We start from the raw sequence: 21,465 nt of genomic DNA on the forward strand, positions 1-21,465 counted from the left end.
TTCCTGGTTTGTCATGCTTGATTTTGTTTTGCACATTTCATTTAACCTGATTTTCAAGTATTTCTGGGCATATCGGGAGACGCCCAGGATGCAGAGTGTGGTGGAGTCCAGGAGCACCAGGTTAGTGCTTTAATATTAAAGTGGTTGTCAAAAAGGAGCCAATAAAATAATAAACTAAAAGGTAATAGAATATAACACAAACTAACATTTATTATGGGTTTACTGAAATAATTAATATCGATACATGTTATTTTACAAAATGGCAAACTGATACTTCTAATATACAGTAAAGTCTTTGGAAATCATAACTATTTTACTAAAAACAGCAGCAGAGACACAAAATGGAGGCACTATTTTCCATTCACAATGCAAGCATCAGTTTTGCTAATGGTCTACCTTCAGATATTGACTTCTGCTGGTTACCTAGTAAAACAAGGCTCCTTCCACACGTTTAATGTAAAAATAATCACGGCAACTAGTGAAATGCAATTTCTTATTCTTGCAATTGATCATTGGCCCATTATGAAATATCAAAAGATAATTTAAATATTCCCTTAAAATAAAGGTGGCAGAACATACTTTGTGTATCTTGAATGGTCCACTGTGAAATGTCAATTCACTTTATTTACTTCAAACAATAAAAATGGCAGCTGTGATAAAATAAGTAAAATAAATAATTCTGTCTCAAAGTAAAACTTCAGTGTCTATGTGGTGTCACAACTCATCCTTGTTTAGCTTCACACAAGCAGAACAGCTACTGTGACAAGTTGGCACAGGCAGGATAGGGTCCACACAGTGTAGCCAGAAGTTGGCACAGCTGGTGTGATAGGAACGTCCTCCAATATTAATCATGCAGTTTTTTACATCAGGTGGGAACTAGAAAAAAAATAAGACAGGTTATCTCTAATTCACTTTTATATAAGGTAACCTTAAGATAACTACCTAGGTACAGACCTAATGTTATGTGTTATGCTCATAAAGTGGAATATAGCCTCCTGTTCCACCCAAACCCCTAAAAGGGGGAGGGGTGAACATTTGCAGAAGCCAGCGATCTACGGCTGCCGATGTTCAGTCCAAATATGGACATCTACATCACTGAGGTCATCGCACTGAATGGAGGCTGGGGTTAGATACCATACAGTTGCATCCGCCCACCATAGGCTGTTATGTCCTCCCCTGAGCATATACACTCACCGGCCACTTTATTAGGTACACCTGTCCAACTGCTCGTTAACACTTAATTTCTAATCAGCCAATCACATGGCGGCAACTCAGTGCATATAGGCATGTAGACATGGTCAAGACAATCTCCTGCAGTTCAAACCGAGCATCAGTATGGGGAAGAAAGGTGACTTGAGTGCCTTTGAACGTGACATGGTTGTTGGTGCCAGAAGGGCTGGTCTGAGTATTTCAGAAACTGCTGATCTACTGGGATTTTTACGCACGACCATCTCTAGGGTTTACAGAGAATGGTCCAAAAAAGAAAAAACATCCAGTAAGCGGCAGTTCTGTGGGCGGAAATGCCTTCTTGATGCCAGAGGCCAGAGGAGAATGGGCAGACTGGTTCGAGCTGATAGAAAGGCAACAGTGACAACCAAGGTAGGCAGAAGAGCATCTCTGAACGCACAGTACGTCGAACTTTGAGGCAGATGGGCTACAGCAGCAGAAGACCACACCGGGTGCCACTCCTTTCAGCTAAGAACAGACAACTGAGGCTACAATTTGCACAAGCTCATCCAAATTGGACAGTAGAAGATTGGAAAAACGTTGCCTGGTCTGATGAGTCTCGATTTCTGCTGCGACATTCGGATGGTAGGGTCAGAATTTGGCGTCAACAACATGAAATCATAGATCCATCCTGCCTTGTATCAACGGTTCGAGCTGGTGGTGGTGGTGTCATGGTGTGGGGAATATTTTCTTGGCACTCTTTGGGCCCCTTGGAACCAATTGAGCATCGTTGCAACGCCACAGCCTACCTGAGTATTGTTGCTGACCATGTCCATCCCTTTATGACCACAATGTACCCAACATCTGATGGTTACTTTCAGCAGGATAATGCGCCATGTCATAAAGCTGGAATCATCTCAGACTGGTTTCTTGAACATGACAATGAGTTCACTGTACTCAAATGGCCTCCACAGTCACCAGATCTCAATCCAATAGAGCATCTTTGGGATGTGGTGGAACGGGAGATTCGCATCATGGATGTGCAGCCAACAAATCTGCGGCAACTGTGTGATGCCATCATGTCAATATGGACCAAAATCTCTGAGGAATGCTTCCAGCACCTTGTTGAATCTATGCCACGAAGAATTGAGGCAGTTCTGAAGGCAAAAGGGGGTCCAACCCGTTACTAGCATGGTGTACCTAATAAAGTGGCCGGTGAGTGTATATTGCTCAGCAGTAGGAAGCAGGAGCATATATATGTCTCCTAATAACTTCTAATTTATGTCCGTGAATAAGTGTATACACTTGGATTCACAAAATGTGAATCTAGCCTTACTGATGTATTAATTTTTTATTCTTAGAGTGCAAACCACTTGCAATGTGCTTTGTTTTGCTGTTCCTCTGTTATTTTTTTTCTACTTGAATCTTTATTAGTAACTGCTAAAAATATATATAAGATTATTCCATCAGCTTCCAAATCACCAGAAAAGTAAAAAAAAAAATACAAACAAAAGAAGAACAGTATTGTGTAGGCACAGATTACCAGACATATCCGGTTTCGAAATGTCATTTTAGTGAATATCCAGCTTTTATCTTTGCTATTCTTGTAGCCAACCAGCATCAACCTTTTACACAATAATTAACATCTTCTGTTGTTTTTCTTATAAAACAAGTCATAGAAAGAATGTATGTTTGTGGTACTTTGTTATATATAGAATCACCAATGGTTGCAGCGCCAACCTGGGTCCCAAAGGAAATAGGATGGCAATTGTTTAATATAAACAGAAAAAATAGGCTATATAGTGACAGGCTACAAAATAAGCATAAGAGTTGGTAAAAATGGAAATTTGTTTGTTGTGTGCTATGCAGTTTGAGAGCAAATCCGCCAGGACGCCCCATCATATCGGGCATCAATTCCAATCAATGCAACCTACCTGAATATGTTGATTTGCAACTACAAAAATACATCCTCCAATTACCAACTTACCTTCCACACAATTTATTACTGATTAATGTTGAATGGAAGACAAATTTCCTTCTAATTACCATGGATGTCACATTCTTATACATGAATATCTCACATACACTTGGATTAGAGGCAATTTCTCAAACTCTGAAAATAAGCCCCACCTTACCCACCCCACAGCAAAAGGTCACTCTAGAAAGCATTGTGTATTTTTGTTTCTTTTTTGAAGAACTAGCCATGTTTTTTTACACATTTACAGCACCGGCTAAAAACACAATTCAGTGTGTCCGTACAAAGTGCATATTGGTAAACACATGAGAATTGTCTCTAATTGCCAGGCAGTACTTGCTATTTATACAACTACGTTTAGCTTCATAAGGACGAATTGGGGAGATTTACAATGTGAAAACTGGCTAAAAGGCTAAAAAGGCACGTCTCCGCTGTTTTATATGTTTTCCACCCAACACAACACTTTGGGTGTGCCTAGGTGGAGAACTGGGCAGGAACGTCAGACCTGGGGGAGAAGGCTTCCCCTTATACTAAGAGGCTGATGCTTTTTAGTAGATGAGGCTGCCGTGTGGCAGCGGAGGGGAATTTTAAGACTGGCGTTTGCACAAATTGCCCCATTGTGTTAAAGGCAGGGCCGGCTTTGGGGCGGGAGGGGGACTGGCCAATTGCTCATTACCCATGCTTCCAGGGAGCTTTCTGACAGGGACTTGCTAGACTAGAATAAGCAACACACAGTGCACAGCGTTGCAGCAAACTCCAGCTGACACACATCCCTGGCACTTCTGGGCCACATCAAGCTGCTGTTGAAGGGCTCCGCAGACACTACACACAGAGGTCTTACACTTACTGTAAGTGCTCTGTATGTGTACATGTGTGCACCTCCTTGATGGTTATACATACAAGTATATGGTGTGTTTAGGTTTTGTTTTGTTTTGTTTACTTTTTAGTGAAAATATTCAAGAAGGAGTTAACCTAACAATCACCTTGATGAAAAGAATATCCATTCACTGTGAAGAGGCTCATGCTTACATCTATTCTATTAACATTCTACCTACTTCTTATGCATATTTAATATAAAGGTGTGTGTGTTCTCTAAAGGAATCTGTACCATCGCGTACAATCACCATATTTTGCATAGTTGTTGCCTGTGACTCAGGCAACTTCTTAGACTAGGTTTTGAGCCAAATTTTTCACCCTGCGCTTTCCAAAACCCACTTATTAACCACCATATACAGGAGCCATTGTCTGCTGCTGCTGTTGGTTGCTGTGTTGCCACATATCATTTACATGAGCTCTGAACTGCGATTGGTTATAGGCTATAGGCAATGATTAAAAGACAACTTTTATGTGAGGTAAAATGGATAGGGATACAGAGATGGTGGGATATTTATCAGAAATGTCTGTTCCAGTTGCCCATGAAAACCAATAAGAGATCACCTGTAATTTTATAAACAGCTGTGAAAAAATTAAACTTGAGCTCTGATTCATTGTCACGGGCACCTAGAGCAATTCTGCTCTCAGACACTTCTGATAAATCTCCCCATAGACAAAATGTGACACAGTCACTGGAATGAGAGTGTCAGAGACACAGTCACTAGAAAGTTTATTGCACGGTATTAGCCAAGTCAGACTATGCACACGCATAGGCTGACACTATGATTGCAAGATCCTGTCACATACAGGATCTCACAGGCACTACCTGCAGAGAGTTTAAACAGAGCTCACTCCATCCACAGGAGTTACACTGGGGTTTTAGCTGCTTGTTGACCTGTGTATCATTATGCCGGTCCAGGTCCAATGACGAGCGAAACTGGCATTGGCTCAGAGACGGATACATCAGTCACTGAACGTTTACTATAAGCTTAATGACGGATATATGTGGTCATTATGAAGTGTTCAGACGTAGCATAATGGTATTATTTGATAACCATATAGGGATGTCTATTGAGTTAGAACAGGGGAGTATTTTATCACACCACCATCTGAATTAGCTGTGACTTATCTGCAAGTACAGCCTTTCAGTACTACAGGCCACTATCTAAAACTGGCTCTGGTTAAAGGGTTTCTAAAAATTTTTGACATAACAAATGATTATTCTAGAGATGGTAGTTAAGTCCATGTCTGGAACACTCACCTCTGGGACAGGTATGTTCAGAAGACAAACTCCACAACAACTTTGCAGACATGGACTTAAATCGGAGACTGCATATTCCGCTGCATCATCTAAAGTCGACTGTGAGGGCTGTTGAGGTGGAGCAAATTACATATAGCAAAAGGTCATTAGCAGTAAAAAATCTTTCACTTCATATGTGATACAGAAGCTGCAAATTGTTATTTTTCATGTTTCTTCTATGAGAATTTGACCAGAGCCATCCATCAGCAGCCCCAAGAAATATCACTGCGTACCACCAGTAGTGGATTATAATTTAGGTGGTTTGGGCGGTAGTCTGGGGCCAAAGCCTTCTAGGTGGCCAATGGCCACCCACCAAGTTTTGTACATTAACCCATGAAATACACATGTACAGAAGAGCTATTGAAAGTAGACAGATGGGATGTTTACTCCATGCCACAAGACACCTTATTCTAGAACAAAATGTGTGAAGGGAATTCCAGACTTGTAGGGGCTATAATATTCAAACAGCCCAGGGCCCATGGCAGAGTTAAAATGTTCAAGGAAAATTTATGCATAAGAACTGTAAATCAGTAAAGGCCGCTGATACATGGATCTGATTACATGCACCTACATCTGTGACTGTGAAAGGGATGCAAGAATGATACAGACAGTTCTGATAAATGACCCACCTATGGGCACTATGCAAGTCAAGACACTGGTGAAGATCTTTTAATAAGATTATATTAGGAAGTAAATACATGAGCTGCCTATATGAGGAAGAAAATTGTATGCCAAGTTGTGCTCCTACACATATACGGTATACTCTCCTCCCCGAATTGGCGAAAAAAGAGCAAATGATCAAGTGTGTCTATTGAAGGAGGCTTTAAAAGGATAATGTCAACAGCTTTTACCCCAATAAACTACCAGCATATTAGCTGAAAAGAGCCCAAGGGGAGTCACACAGCGAGGCTAAAGACACCCATATGTTGGACTCAGATTTGGAACCATGTTATCAAATGAAAGAAAAAGAATTTCCTCTTTGGGAATACATAAGGCTTGCGTTTCTGTGATCTATAGAACCGGAGATAAAGGCTAATAAAGACATATGTGGGAATTGGATCTTTATCTGCAGATCATATTTCCAAATATGTCTTTACCTGCCATGTATCTCTGGGTCTGACAGAACCACATACCATTCTAGGTAAAAGGGTGAGTTTTAGTATAACATGGAACTCTACAAAGGATATTCATATCCTATGTAAGCATGTTGGTAGTTTAGTGATAAAAGCTGGTGACTGTATCCCTTTAAATAAAAACACAAGTTAAAATCAAGAATGATAATCCAGATAGATCCTAGCACCGTGACTGTGGTAATCTTCTTATATTTGTAATCCATGACCTCCTTTCTTCTAAAATTGACTTTTTCAATTATGTTATTTAGCCTAAAGGAGGGTGTCACCAGAGCCCCTCCTAGATCTGGCTTCTTAGGCTGTTACATGGACTCCCCCTCTTCTGCATCATCAGCCCCCATCCTCTGCCCGATGTTATCGCACTGCAGCAGGAAGTTTCAGCACACAGTGGGAGGGGGAAGTGCTCCTGCACATTGTAACAGCCTGTGAATTTACTAGATGGAATTGATGCAGAAAGTATATTGAAAAATTTGATTACTTTTCTTTACTCAATCCATATCAATAATTTGCTGAAAGTGGACAACCCCTTTAATTCATTAAATGACAATACAGAAGTCACATATATGTAACAGACAAGTGTCCTACACAGTTCTCCTAATGGAAAAATAAATTCCAGAAGATCTTTGGTGTCATTAGTAGACTCAAACAATGTCTTAGCTGCTTGATAAATATAGAGTAAGTAAGTGTTCAGGAGCTTTTTCTGACAGTTTTAAATAAATATTAAGAAACCTGTCCAACTCTTCACACAGCTGTTACTCTAGTCACTCCTCACATTACCACAAAGGACATGTTAACACAGAGCTCATTGCCAAGGATTTAGAAGTGTTTTCTGGAACCAATTCCATATATATTTAAAAATAAATACACAGAATAGGGGCCCAAACCATTAAGTTATAATTTCTTCTGTGCACTGAAAATGTCACAGTTTCAGTTCTCAAAACAAAACTAAATGCAGTGGGTGGTTGCATTGCTTGGAGTGAATAGGTGTCTCTCTAAGGCTTAACCTCATATTTCTGCCATGGGCTCTATGCCAATAAGGCAGAACAGCTCTTCTTTACATTTGCTTCAAGTAAATGTAAAATTAAGCTCTTGTTTGGGAAAAAAGTGATATTGGAGAATCACGTTTCTTTGGATATATTGGGAAAGGATATGCACATTTATACACAACATATTTGGAAAGGTATTTTTGTGAGGGGATTAGGCCTCATGCACACAACCTTTTATGTTGCCGTAAAAATGGCCACCGCGAGTGTTTTTTGCATCTAAAACCGCCCGTTTGACTTTAATAGAAAATATGGGAATGTATATGGTCACCGGACAGTGAACTGGCCATCCGACCACAACATAAAAAAAATAGAACGTGTCCTATTTTTTTTTTTACATTTTTGCAATAAGGTCTCTCCATAAAAGTCCATGGCAAAATAAACAGCCTACATACGGTGTTATCCACCATATACAGCCTTCTTTCCCCAGGAAACCAGGTCACGTGGGTGCCAGTCAACCATATTTTTTTTAGAGATACAGCCCGTTTACAGTGGCATTTGGGTTACATACAGTACGGGTGACACCTTTTTTGTGGCCGTGAAAACCGGACTACAAACGCATACGGTTGTATGCATGAGGCCTAACAGAAGTTGATCTAATTCATGAAGAAACAGCCCTGTTCTGATACAGTATAAGTAAAGAACGTTGGGATGTAGAATAAATGTATCATAACTGCTGAAGCATATCTAAGTTTTATACCCTCGCTGCTAATTACTTATCGGAATACAAATTTATATCATTCAGGCACCTGTATAAAGCGAATATACAGTCCTATACCATATATCATGTTGTGACACTGTTGTAAATGTTATAAAACTCACCAGTGTCTGTAATAAGCTTGGACATATAGAGAGGAAGGCCTGTAAATTATTCCACGATAACTCGATATCCCTGAGGACAAAACGTAATCTCTCACAGTCCATGTTGTGTGTTCTCATCCCTCCCTCCATCCTTTTTGATAACCTGTACACTTCCACTACACCTAGAATATAAAAGTCATAAACCATCAATATAATATGAGCTTTTATTTAATTAGAGAAATAGTTTTACAGTAATCTTTCTGATTCTAGTATATAGGGACTAGAGACACAGCCATATTGTTGCATTATAGTTTAATATTATATGCTAGCTGTAGATCCCGGCGTTGCACGGGATAGTAAATAACTGCTCTTAGCTACAACAAAATAGAATAGGTTAATAAATATATTTTATATGCATCTATTTGCTGTCTCAGACTGTCACTGACCGTCCCTTTTTTTTATAATTTTTTTTGACACTCATTCCAGTGATTGTCTCTGACTGTCACTTTGTCTATAAGGAGATATATCAGAAGTGTGTATATTGGAAAGCGCGGGGGGAAAATATCAGCTCAAAGTGTCACAGGCAACAACTGCAAAATTTGGTGATTGAAAACGCGACGGTACAGATTCCTTTAGTGCAGTGGTTCTCAACCTGTGGGTCGGGACCCCAGCTGGGGTCGAACGACCAAAACCGGGGGTCGCCTAAAGCCATCAGAGCCGCAATTTTACTGTGTTTTTACTGCGAGTTGCATGGTTTGGGGTCACCACAGCATGAGGAACTGTATTGTGGGGTCACAGCATTAGAAAGGTTGAGAACCACTGCTTTAGTGGATGTACATACTGTACATACACACATCCGGCTTTATATATTAGATCATTCTGCATCACAATGCAGACTAATACCTGCTACCAACTACTAGTAACCACAACCTACAATAAGAAGTGACCTAAATGCAGTGGTAGAGAGGATTGTATAAATGCCCAGACAACTACAGGATATCTGCATAAATATGGATTTATATACACTACCAGGGACGGATCATAGGGGGGGGGGGCAACCACTTTGCCCTTAAAGGGGCCCGCACCAAATGTGGGCTCCCCTGGCCATACACAATACAGCTGCCCGAATACAGTAGAGTGAGGGAACACGCTGGCGTTGCAGCGTGTGACGCCAGAGCGCTGCAACGACACAGCGGCGTGATGTCATGCACCGCCTGCAGCAGGGCACCGCCATCTTGTTAAACCTCCGATATCCACTCGAGGGAAGATGAGGATGGTGCGCATCGGGGGAGCGATGGAAGGTGAGTAGAATTTTATTATTTTACCTAGTACTGTATATATTTATTATAGGGGGTAGGGTTTGTATATAATTATAATAGTCTCTATATAGGTAGTTATTATAGGGGGTGTATAGAGTTATTATAGGGGCATCTGTATATTATAGGGGGTGTATATATAATTATAGGGGGCTGTATATAGTGATTATAGGGAGATTGTATGTAGTGATTATAGGGAGACTGTATATAGTGAATATAGGGGGACTGTATAAATAGTTGTTATAGGAGACTGTATACAGTGATTGCCTGGGGTGGGGGCTGTATATAATTATTTCTGGGGAGCAGTATATAGCAATTTCTGTTCCCTGTCTGGACTACCCTCTACACCAGTGATGGCTAACCTATGGCACTGGTGCCAGAGGTGGCACTCAGAGCCCTTTGTGTGGGCACTCAGACCATCATCAGAGATGACTCCAGGAATCTTCCTGCAGTCCCAGACAGCTCAGGACTTGCTGTGCACAGAGCTATTTTAAAGTGACAGCTCTACCTGGGACTATTTTCTGCTTTATTGGTGTCCTCAGAGTGCTGGTATCAATGAAAACGGTGACAGAGAAGGCAGTATAAATCACAAATTGAATTTCTGTGTTGGCACTTTGCGATAAATAAGCAGGTCTTTGTTGTAGTTTGGGCACTCGGTCTCTAAAAGGTTTGCCATCACTGCTCTACACTATCACTTCAAATTAATCTAGAGTTGTTTTGTGTATGTATGAATTACTGACATGGTGTCCATAAAAAAATTATTTATCAGAATAAAACTAATGGTATTTACACCAACATGATTGTGTTCAACATAAATAATGACCTTTGCATATAACAGTGTCACAGCCCTGAAAAGTACAAAAAGTTACCTGATATATAATCTGCTCCTCGAGATGATAGTAGCACTTCACTGCACACCGAGGGTTGACTGATACCGCACAGTATTTCGTTGGCCCTCTGTATAACCTTCACATTGAGAAGTGAACAGGATGCGTAACTCATGCACATATTTAGTAATTTTATGAAACACATTTATTATGCACAAAGACATATAAATATACCTCAAAAGAGCAATGAAATAAAACTGGTCATCACTAAAGTTCTTCTTCTAACTGGCTACGTAATGGGATGTGCTAAGCAAAGTTGCATGATCACACAGGAATGAATCCTATGTATGGTGTCTTTTTAGGTATATTAGTTTTATTTATAATCTATTTTTGTATTATCTATTATTAATTCTACCACTTTATTCAATTCACTGTTTATATAAATTTAAAGTTAGGCTTAGCTTATGCCTTAAAACAGAAAAGAAATAGAACGTCTTCCATTCCTCGTTGACTTTTATCCACAGAAGGTTACCTTCCTTTATGCTTCCATGGGCAAAAAAGATGTGGATTACAGGCTGTTATGTCAGCAATTTGACAAAAGTGGATAGGTACCTGCCCAACGCAGATGTGAACTTACCCTAGGTTGCAATTAAAATTTATTTGTGTCTGTTTTCCCTCTCAAGGCCACCTCCACGGCAAGAGGGCATAAATGACAGTGGCTCGGTTGGCAGATGAGTGGGCTGGCGGGGGGCATTTCTGCACTAAGCTGTATAGGGGCCCGCCAAATACATCAGGATGTCTAAGCCTCTTAAGGTAACCAATGTGGCATGTGGGGCAGGACTTCCAGATTCCTTCTATTGAGCTCATTTAGATGTTCTACATTCAAACTTAGGACCCTTCCACACTAGCGTTGCATTTCACGTCAGGGTGCAATGCGTGAAAAACTGACGTTTTTGGCTGCGTTTTTGTTCCATTTTTCCTTGGAGTCATTAGCGTTTTTGCGTTTTTCATACGCGTGTTGTTCGCGGTTTTTGCGTTTTCGGTGCAGTTTTCACGCGCATTTTTTAAGTCAATTGGACTTTTTCAAAGGGACCATGGTTCGGGAATAAAATGTTTTATTTAATTGAAAAAGAATGTCTTCTGATAAGTTAGCAGATGTATGCAAACATCTACAATCTTTTCTTCACTGTTCTGCGCGTATATTATCTCCCGACAAGTTAGCAGATGTGAAGAACAGTGAAGAATAGAATAAAAACAGTGAACACAGTATCATTTAAGTGAAAAACAGTAAAGAACACAGTGAAGAATAGATTACAGATGTTCGGCACATCTGCTTACTTGTCAGGAGATACGTGCGGAACGGTGCGAACAAAATAGTATGTGAAGAACAATATATATGTGTGAAGAACACATTGCAGATGTACGGAATAGTATGTGATAGTATACAAAATAGTATGTGAAAATAGTATGTGAAGAACAATATATATGTGTGAAGAACACATTGCAGATGTACGGAAACATCTGCAATGTGTTCTTCACACACATATATAGTGTTCTTCACATGCTATTTTGTTTGCACCGTTCCGCGCGTATCTCCCGACAAGTAAGCAGATGTGCCTGATTGTGAACATCTGCAATCTATTCTTCACTGTGTTCTTTACTGTTTTCACTTAAATGATCCTGTGTTCACTGTTTTTATTCTATTCTTCACTGTGTTTTTTTTAATTAAATGCTCGATCTCGAGCAGGGGAATTATTCATGTCACCTAGCAACCCATCCATTTAAAACGCATTGCACTCGCAATGCTTGCGAGTGCAATGCATTTTTGATGCTTCTCCATAGACTTGAATGGGGCGGGAAAAACGCGCGTGAAACGCAAAAGTAGAGCATGCTGCGATTTTGACGCGCGTCAAAACAAACGCAAGCACGCATGTGAAAAACAACGCAAAAGAGGAAAGACCCATTGGAAACAATGGGACACAGTGCAACTCGCGCGTAAAAAACGCTAGTGTGGAAGGGGCCTTACACACCATTGAGTACCAGTGGACAATATGAAGGGCTCCGACTCAAACCCAATACCCAAAAAGAGAGTAGATGATAACCTTCTTTGGGAACAAAGTAGGGCAGTAATGTTAATCACTGTATAGCCGTTATATTTAGTGCTGGTACAGTATGTGAGGTCTCATTCAGACGGTCATGTGCTCGCCCGGCCTGGATCCTGAGCGAGCGGTACACCCGCCCTTACAAATATTTGTCATGAGTAAGGGCGGGTGAACCGCTTGAAACGTGTTGACTATAATGGATCGTTTCATGAAGTAGTTATGAAGTAACCGAATAAAAATTCTATGCTGTCGGGAACCTGGCTGGACCGTGTTTATATTTTCGACTGAAGGTGACACACCAAGAGCTCACTGCACAGTCACCAGGAGACACAGAAGTCTATGGGGGCTGTGATCTGGTCACAAATCATGCAACCAGATCACGGCCCCATAACGTCCATCTGAATTTGGCGTTATTATTAGTAATAATAAATAATAATACAGCTATATATGTTCTATTGGCACATGCCCCATGCAGAAAGGATGTTTATAAACGCAATGACAGTGGCCTACTTTAAATGACTATATATCCTGAACCCTGGCACCTAGAAAAACAATCCAGACATCATATTAAGCAGGAGCCCCCTGCTTTAGAAACAACACATGTCCACTGTTTCTAGATCACTAAATGGTTTGGTGGTAACATGTAGAACCTAGGAATCTCCCCAATAGCAGAATGTCCTAATAAAGACTTGTATACATCATTACCTTGTGGATGTTCTGCAAGCAGGTCTTTAGGTGAGCAGTGCATGCATCATGCTAAAGAAATGCAAGAAAAAAACATTAGTTTTGTATAAAAGAAGATTTCTGTAAACAGATATCTTTATTTCTACACAAAGCTGTAGAGGGACACAGAGGGGGAGTTGAATGATACGCTGGCGCGCCCCTCTACTCTGTTGCTGTTGTATTGCTTTTCAAAAAGCAATGTAAATGGCATGTTTGAACGCAGCCTAAACAAGACAATTCTGTCTACGGAGTCAACTCTTGTAAAAAAAAAAAAAAAGCCAGATATAGTACAGGAGGTATATTGGAATTTTTTTTACCATTTATTTGCTCAAACTGGACAGCCACTTTAAAGGAAATTCACCAGTCCCGAAAAGAAACCTACACATACTCATCTGTCCTCTTCATCTCGATCCTGGCGCTCATCTTCTCTAATCTTGACACGCTGGCCGGAGTGCGAGGACAATATGTCCGGTGTGATAGATGCCTCCCTCTCCCATGTTAACAGAGGTGACGTCACGCAGGGGGCGTGAATAATTAGCAGACATCTCGACCCGGCCAGCTTTTTATAAGTTTTTTTTCAAGTGATCCCTGTGTGTCAATATTAGAGAAGACAAGTGCCAGGAATGGGATGAAGAGGAGGACAGGTGAACATGTGCAGGTTTTTTTTTTTACTTACTTTACTCGGGAGTGGTAGATTTCCTATAAAGGGAACTTTTCACCACAGATCTCCACCATAAACCACAAACAGTGGAATGTAGCAGAGCTAACACAATCCTGGACTGTATAAACTGTATTATCCTTTTTCTCTTGTTAGCATGTCCCCTTTGAGCCTGCATTCACATGTTTTGAAACCCAATCCAGACGGAACAGGGAGGGCCGTCACCTGATTGCATATGTGTTTCAATAGAAGGCCCCTTTCCATCTGGATTGTGTTTTGAAATACAATCCAGAAGGAACGTGTGAATGCAGCCTGAATCATCCCTTTAGGTTGCCTTCTTCAGAGCAATCATGGAATCTCCAGTTCAGCCATTTATTCACCTCCATTTGCAGAATACCTCATCTTTACACTCCCTTTTATCAATCAAAATATATCTAAAGTTTCAGCAAGCTAAAGGTCTCAATCTGCAGATCTCCTTAATCCTTTTTCACCCGTGGTATAGAATGCAATTAACTTACATCAATTGATGGTTAATGTAAAGCTTACTTTCATTTTCTAATGAAAGGAACAATACATTCTTGGGGATCTGAACCCTGTGGTGGGATTGCCCTCACTCGTCCAATAGGGTAATAGCTCTTCCATCACTCTGGACATTGGGGGAAGATTCAGTGAAAATGCATTATTTATTACCGTACCCGTAGGGTGATGCCACACATGGCGTTTTGAACCCGCGTTTTAACGCATGCATTTTTTGACGGACTGCTTAACAAGGGACCAAAACGGGTTCAAAACGCCACGTGGCACACGGGCCGTTTTGAACCTGTTTTTAGTAATGCGTTCAGTCCGTTAAAAAACGCATCCGTTTTTGTCCGGTTTTCCCAATAATCTTAATTTAAAAACGACAAATGCATGCATTTTTAACGGACTGAAAATGCATGTCTAAAAACGGGCTCAAAACACCACGTGTGCCACCACCCCTAGGGTGGTGGCACACGTGGCCTTTTGAACCTCTTTTTGGTCCGTTTTTAAGCAGTTCGTTAAAAACGCATGAGTAAAAAACGTAGGCGTTTTTACAAATGCATCCATTTTTTTACAGGTTTGACCGATTATCTTAATTAAAACTGGTCAATAACGCATGCGTTTTTGGACGGACTGCTTAAAGATGGCCCAAAAACAGGTCCAAAACGCCATGTGTGCCATCACCCTCAAGGCACGTTCACACATTCTGCTATCGTCGCGTTCATAACGCTACGCTAGCGCACAGTGGGCGGGGCTCGGGCCGATCGCATATGCGTTTCTCGGGAAACGCATGCGATTAATAACCCGATCACATGCGTTTGTCTGGAAACGCATATGCGATTAATAACCCGATCACATACGTTTGTCTGGAAACGCATATGCGATCGCCCCAAACTCCGCCCCCTGTGAGTGTCGCGTTATGAACGCGGCGCTAGCGGAACGTGTGAACGCGCCCTCAGGCTGCATTCACATGCACCATTTTAATTCACAAGCAAATGCATTGCAGTGGAAACCCAGCTGTGGTTGGACCCTGAAGCTTTTGAACTGTTTTTAAAATGTTGAAAATGTGAAAACAGCCATAGAAAACCATTGAAACTCATACACAGGTATTTTTGCTGTTTTTAATAGCCATCTTGAATTTTTAAATCGGCACCAAAAAAGATAAAAACAGGAAAAAAAAACCCTGTGTCTGTACAGTTAAGTAGCTGTCAGCTAGAACATTGTGGGGGGAATTTTAGATAACAATCAGAGGCAGGTCTATTGTGCACCTACCTGTCAGGTGACATTTATGCTGTAACCACTCATCAGCATTGCTGTATATGTGTGTGTACACCTCTACAGCATAGTAGCCATGCAGATACTCACCAGAGAAGGTTCTATAGCCATTGCTGTGGATTCCACGTATGTTAGACCACTCAGCAAGAAGGAAATAGATGTAGAAGACGCAGCTATTAATCACTTGCTGCACCCAGCGTGAACATGGTCATATCTTCAGGCTCAAGTAGGCCCCATAACCGTCTATTCTTCTCCTCCCCAAAAACAAAACAGGTAAAACTGTGCAGCAAGTTTCCTGGGAGTGGCTGTGCTGGAGGCCAAGTGACACGTTACCTGAGGGAGCCCTCCCAGGTTATTACACAGCAGTGCAAACATGACTTACACATAATCCATTGTGTACTTACTCCAGGTTAACTTCCTTATCATGAAGTATAGTAACTATTCGACCTACAGAGACAGGTGAGATACACTCCTAATCCATTACTAACAACTGAAAATAATCTAAACTAGACTACCCTGGAGTGACACATTCAGCTACATAATACCTGAAATAACCAGTAGTAACAAGGTAAATCATTTTTATTAGGGTGATGGCACACGTAGCATTTTGAACGCGTTTTTGGTCCGTATTTAAGCAGTCCATCAAAAAACGCATGTGTTTTAGACCAGTATCAATTAAGATAATTGGTCAAACCTGTCAAAACCGTATGCGTTTTTTAATGGACTGTTTAAAACGGGCCAAAAACGCGTTCAAAACGCACATGTGCCATCACCCATAGGGGAATAAAGGTGCGGACACACACTGGGAAATCACTGCAGGTTACCATAGCAAGATCATCTGCAGATAATCCACCAGAGCCAACATTTAGGGCGCGTTCACACGTTGCGTTTTGGTCACGTTTTCATTGCGTTTGAAACGCATATACAACAGCTGATGAGAGGTGATTTGTCATTACCGTTTATGTTTGTAAACACAATGTTAACGCATGCACATGTGTTAACATAGCATTTACAATGCATTTTGTAAACGGAAATGTTAACAGCGATGTAATTGGGCAAATCACCTCTCCTCAGCTGTTGTGTATGCGTTTCAAATGCAATGAAAACGCAGGTCAAAACGCAACGTGTGAACGCGCCCTCAGGGTGTGGTCACACAGATGAATTTCCATAGAAAAGCATATGCAATCGAGCCCCTTGTGCTCTGATTCTGGTTCTAAACATTGCCTCAGGGTGATTTCACATGATGCGTTGCGTTTTTTCATGCTTTTTTGACGCATTCCAAAGGCTTCAACCTTGATCACATGCTGAGGTTACATTGCGTTTTAGCAGATGCAGTGGAAACACAATGGGGGACATTTACTATGGTGTTTCCGCCAGTTTTGTGGCGCTCTCACCACATGTTCTGCTCTCAGACCTATTTATTAGCTGCCGGGGACAGAAAAAATGACTTTTTCCACCTGCTCCGACTCTTCTCCGAAAAGGGGCGTGGCTTTGGCGGAGTGGAAACTCAGACACAATTAATATGTGTCACAGCCATTTTTGGGCGCTGTAAACTGGCGGAAAGTAGACCAAAAGAAAACTGGTCTAGCAGGGACTGTTGGACATATTTCTGGTGCTCGGGACAGATTTTGGTCCCAGGGACAGAAAATGGTCTCGGGGACAGAAAATGGTCTCGGCGCCAGAAATGTCTCTGCACAGCTACACAATATTAAATGTGTGTCTTCTTACCGAGAGCAGGTCGGTAACAAAGCCAGTGCAGACACCGACACTTTAAGTAAATGTCCCCCATTGTAACCTCAGCATGTAAGAAATGCTGAAGACCTTGGAATGCGCAAAAAACGCATCAAAAAACGTGCCGCGATGCATTGTGTGAATGAGCCTTCAGGGCGTGTTCATATGTTGCGCTTAGTTGCATTTTGAAACGCATCACAACAGCTCGGAGGTGATTTGCCTAATTACATTACAGGCGGTCCCCTACTTAAGAACACTCGACTTGCATACAACCCCTAGTTACAAACGGACCTCTGGATATTGGCAATTTATTGTACTTTAGTCCTAGGCTACAATAATCAGCTCTAACAGTTATCACAGGTGTCTGTAATGAAGCTTTAGTGTTAATATTGATTCTTATGACAACCCAACATTTTTAAAATCCAATTGTCACAGAGACCAAAAAAGTTCTGGCTGGGGTTACAATGATAAAGTATATAGTTCCGACTTACATACAAATTCAACTTAAGAACAAATCTACAGACCCTATCTTGTATGTAACCCGGGGACTGCCTGTACTGTTAACACTTGCATTTTCAAAACGCAAGTGTAAACACATATGTTAACATATGTAAATGTCAGCATTGTGTTTACATGTTGTAAATATAATTGTTAACAGTAATGTAATTAGGAAAATGACCTCTCCTCAGCTGTTATAATGGGACCTCAAAGCGGTACGTCTGACCACACCCTGAGGCTGCGTCACACATTGCTTTTAGGCCGCGGTCACACGCACCGCTGAGCGTCCGTTCATCACGCGACGCAAGCACACAGGGGGCGTTCCTCGTCCCGAACGCACATGCGTTTCCAGAGAAACGCATGCGATCCGCTTATCATTTGCATGCGTTTCCCTGGAAATGCATGTGCGTTCGGGCCGAGGACCTCCCCCTCTGCCCTAGCGTGAGGCTAGAGAAAGCGCTGAATAGCGCGAAACGGCTGTCGCCTTGTCCAAACCCCCTGCTCCTACCTCTATCCTGACTGGTCTGTGCCATGTGACTTGTTTTACGGATGATAAAATAAAGAAGATTTTTTAACTGGTGAGTGGCCGCGTTTTCCGTTCTATCTATTATTTATTGGACTTGTCTCGTGCTTAAACGCAGAGCACCACCTATATGCTTCTATGTATAACTTATGTCATCTCTGAACGTTACGTAAAAGGCATCTAATATCCAAACGAAGACATTCCGATAGTGCCCCTTTATTTCTGTTCTTTATGGATTGACTAGCGTCGCATTATGACTGACGCCTAGCGGTACGTGTGACCGCGGCCTTAAATTGTGTTTTGAATGTGTGATGTTATTGCACCACTGTACATTTGTTTGTGTTTCAACGGACCAAAAACGCCACGTGTTGCATCACCCTTAGCCCGCCATCACACATTCCGCAAGCGCACAGGGGGCGGGTCTCAGGCCGATCACATATGCATTTCCAGGGAAACCAAGCGATTGATAACCTGATCGCATGCGTTTCTCTGGAAACACATATGTGATTAGGCCGAGACCCGCCCCCTGTGAAATAATAATTTCAGAATGATTTGTGAGTATGAAAAAGTGATGGGGAAGATTTGTCAGAGAAGACACTTACATCTCCTTTTCCTTTCCTATTCGGGGTGTTTTCCACCCCGCACGCCCACAATGGGCATGGGCTTGAGTGCCCTGGTCCATTGCATTTACTATATTCTATAGCAGAAATCTCTGCTAGATCAGGCCTTGGTGGAGATTGCGCCGCACCTACCAAGAGATCGGAGCGCCGGACGGAGTATTTTAAGACGCCAGTCTTAATAATTTCTAACCATTATTCAGGTCCATTTGCATAAGTTCCAAATCCTGAGGCCAATCGTTTTGACTCGTTGCCTGCAGTTGTTCTAATAAAGAACCGTGAGTTATTTTGCACAACGTTGCCTCTGTCTGATCCCTGGATACGGCTTCCCCATCCATTACCCAGGGACCTTACTTACAGACGCTAAGGGGGTTGCCCCAGGGAGAACCAGTACATCAGCCTCTCCCACCATATTTCTTGCACACACCACCTGCTGGAGACCTCCCAAGCTGTAGGACAGCCCTCCTGTCCCCATAGAAAACACCGTGATATCAGCGTGCCCAAAGTCGCACTAGCCAGCCACTCCTGTATTCTGGGCCCCGGCCCCAAGAAAAGGCTAGGCCCTGGTGGGGGATGTTGCACATAGCACTTACCAATTTACTGACGTATGAATAAATGTTGTTTCAAATGATACACAAATCCAAAGCTGAAGCAACCTATGAAGCCAGTCCCGCTACAGTTACATAATAACTGAGCAATAGGAGGAAGTTTTTTTTCGTGTTGCTTACAAGTCGTACTTGTACTGAAAACTATAAAGGTCTATGAAAAAAGGTTAATGCTTACAAGCTAAAATATATCCATAACTAAAAACTGGAAGGAAATCAACAATAGAAAAATGTAATATGTCAACATTAGAAATGCTTATTTAGGAAAGCCTTAGATACTACATAGTAAAGAACCAGCAATATGTATATATAGTGCAAGTGATGTCTCCCAGACTGCGTGTGCTGAACAACTGCTTAGTGTTGCGTCTGCTCAATGATCTTCAAATGTCCTTCTGTCTAAATTAACAAATGAGAATTTCCACTGGAAGGACGGCTGCGGTAACCCATGCACTTAATGTGGAATTTTCCAGGCCAGATCCATTTTGATCCCATCCAATAATAAATGCTTTGATATGGATAGTTAAAGAAAAGTATTGATCTCTAAAATTGCATTGCACTTAAATTGTGGTTCTCAGAATTTGTAGGTCATTTAGTTAGGAAACAGTTTACTTTAAAGAGTGTTAGGTATTGGCTCTGGAGTTAATAATAATTCATTTATTTAATTGGCACACACAGATTACGCAGCACTGCACGGAGCTTGCCAAATGTCCCCAATGGGGCTCACGATCTAATCAACCTACCAGTATGTTTTGGAGTGTGGAAGAAACATGGAGAAAACATGCATAATCTTTGCAGGTGTTGACCCTGGGACTTGGACCCAGTTCCGCAGCTTCTGTGTAACCATACATTTGTGTGTGTTGTAAGTAGCAGCAGGACTGTGAAAAATGCATTTAAATTCGCTGATAGTAGCTGGAGTAGAGGAGAGTCTTCAAATTGATGTGTTCTCAGATCTTCCTATCAAACTTTGCTCAAGCCTCTCCCCTCTGCTCTAATATACAACCAGAAACTTGCTACTAGTCTTCCTTATAGCAGAGGGGAGGCGCTGTCCGGTGTTCAGTGAAGAGATCTCACTCCTAGTGCTCCTAGTCCAGCTATAATCATGGAATATAAATTCAATTTAAAAGGCACTTTAGGGGCGTGGCCTAGGAGCCAGCGGTGAGATGTGCGCAGCAGGGCTTCGTCTCAAATCCTCTCTCTTATCCTGCTACCGGCCCTGAAAACGAGCGGGGCTCGCCCCAAAACGGTGAGGAACTCATCTAGTGACCTGCCACAGTGCTACCGCCGGGTCATTTGCTGTCCAGAGGGTGTAATAACAACAAAACCGGCCGAGCGCCGGAATTCCAAGATGGCGCCAGCCTCTCAACTCCAGCCACTAGGAAGCAGAGGGAGACTGCCAAGCGCCTGGAGCAGTTTCCTAGGCAGGAGAGCAGTGCCTCTACTGGTCCCCTGCTCCATGGCCCAGAGAGGCCCCGGACCATCTGTTAGAGGCTGATATGTTGAATGATCAAGAACTGGAGGTACGTCCCAGCCCCAGACATACAAGGAAGTCCCCACAGCCTGCTGCTGCACCTACTATAGGAGATGTCCTGAAAGCCGTCTCCAGGTGCAATTTAACTATTACAACATGGCCAAAAGTTATAATGTGGCTGGGTTCATATCTCTGCTTTATCAATTACTTTTGTGTAAGTTCTTGGATGGATTCCCACTCTGTGTCTGTAATAGATGGGCGACTGACTCGGAAGAGCAATGGCAATCTGTGCTTGAAGCTATTCTCTTATGCTT

At 41.9% G+C, this 21,465-nt stretch overlaps 1 protein-coding gene across 2 annotated transcripts; it reads right to left on the minus strand.

The window, feature by feature from the left end:
- Nucleotides 1–185: 185 nt before the first annotated feature.
- Nucleotides 186–16,075, minus strand: LOC140121891 (synergin gamma-like). Of its 2 annotated transcripts, XM_072142031.1 has the most exons (6): nucleotides 15,800–16,066; nucleotides 13,240–13,290; nucleotides 10,475–10,571; nucleotides 8,311–8,471; nucleotides 5,277–5,384; nucleotides 186–876 (listed from the first exon to the last, which is right to left on the minus strand). In XM_072142031.1, the coding sequence occupies exons 1-6, from the start codon at nucleotides 15,818–15,820 to the stop codon at nucleotides 715–717; spliced, it is 600 nt and encodes a 199-aa protein (XP_071998132.1). In that variant the 5' UTR covers nucleotides 15,821–16,066; the 3' UTR covers nucleotides 186–714. The 2 variants fall into 2 exon arrangements, with proteins under 2 accessions (XP_071998132.1, XP_071998141.1); XM_072142040.1 differs by lacking the exon at nucleotides 5,277–5,384 and having other exon boundaries at nucleotides 15,800–16,075.
- Between the last annotated feature and the right edge of the window lie 5,390 nt (nucleotides 16,076–21,465).

Source organism: Engystomops pustulosus, chromosome 1 (genome assembly GCF_040894005.1).
Source record: "Engystomops pustulosus chromosome 1, aEngPut4.maternal, whole genome shotgun sequence".
Taxonomy (NCBI): domain Eukaryota; kingdom Metazoa; phylum Chordata; class Amphibia; order Anura; family Leptodactylidae; genus Engystomops; species Engystomops pustulosus.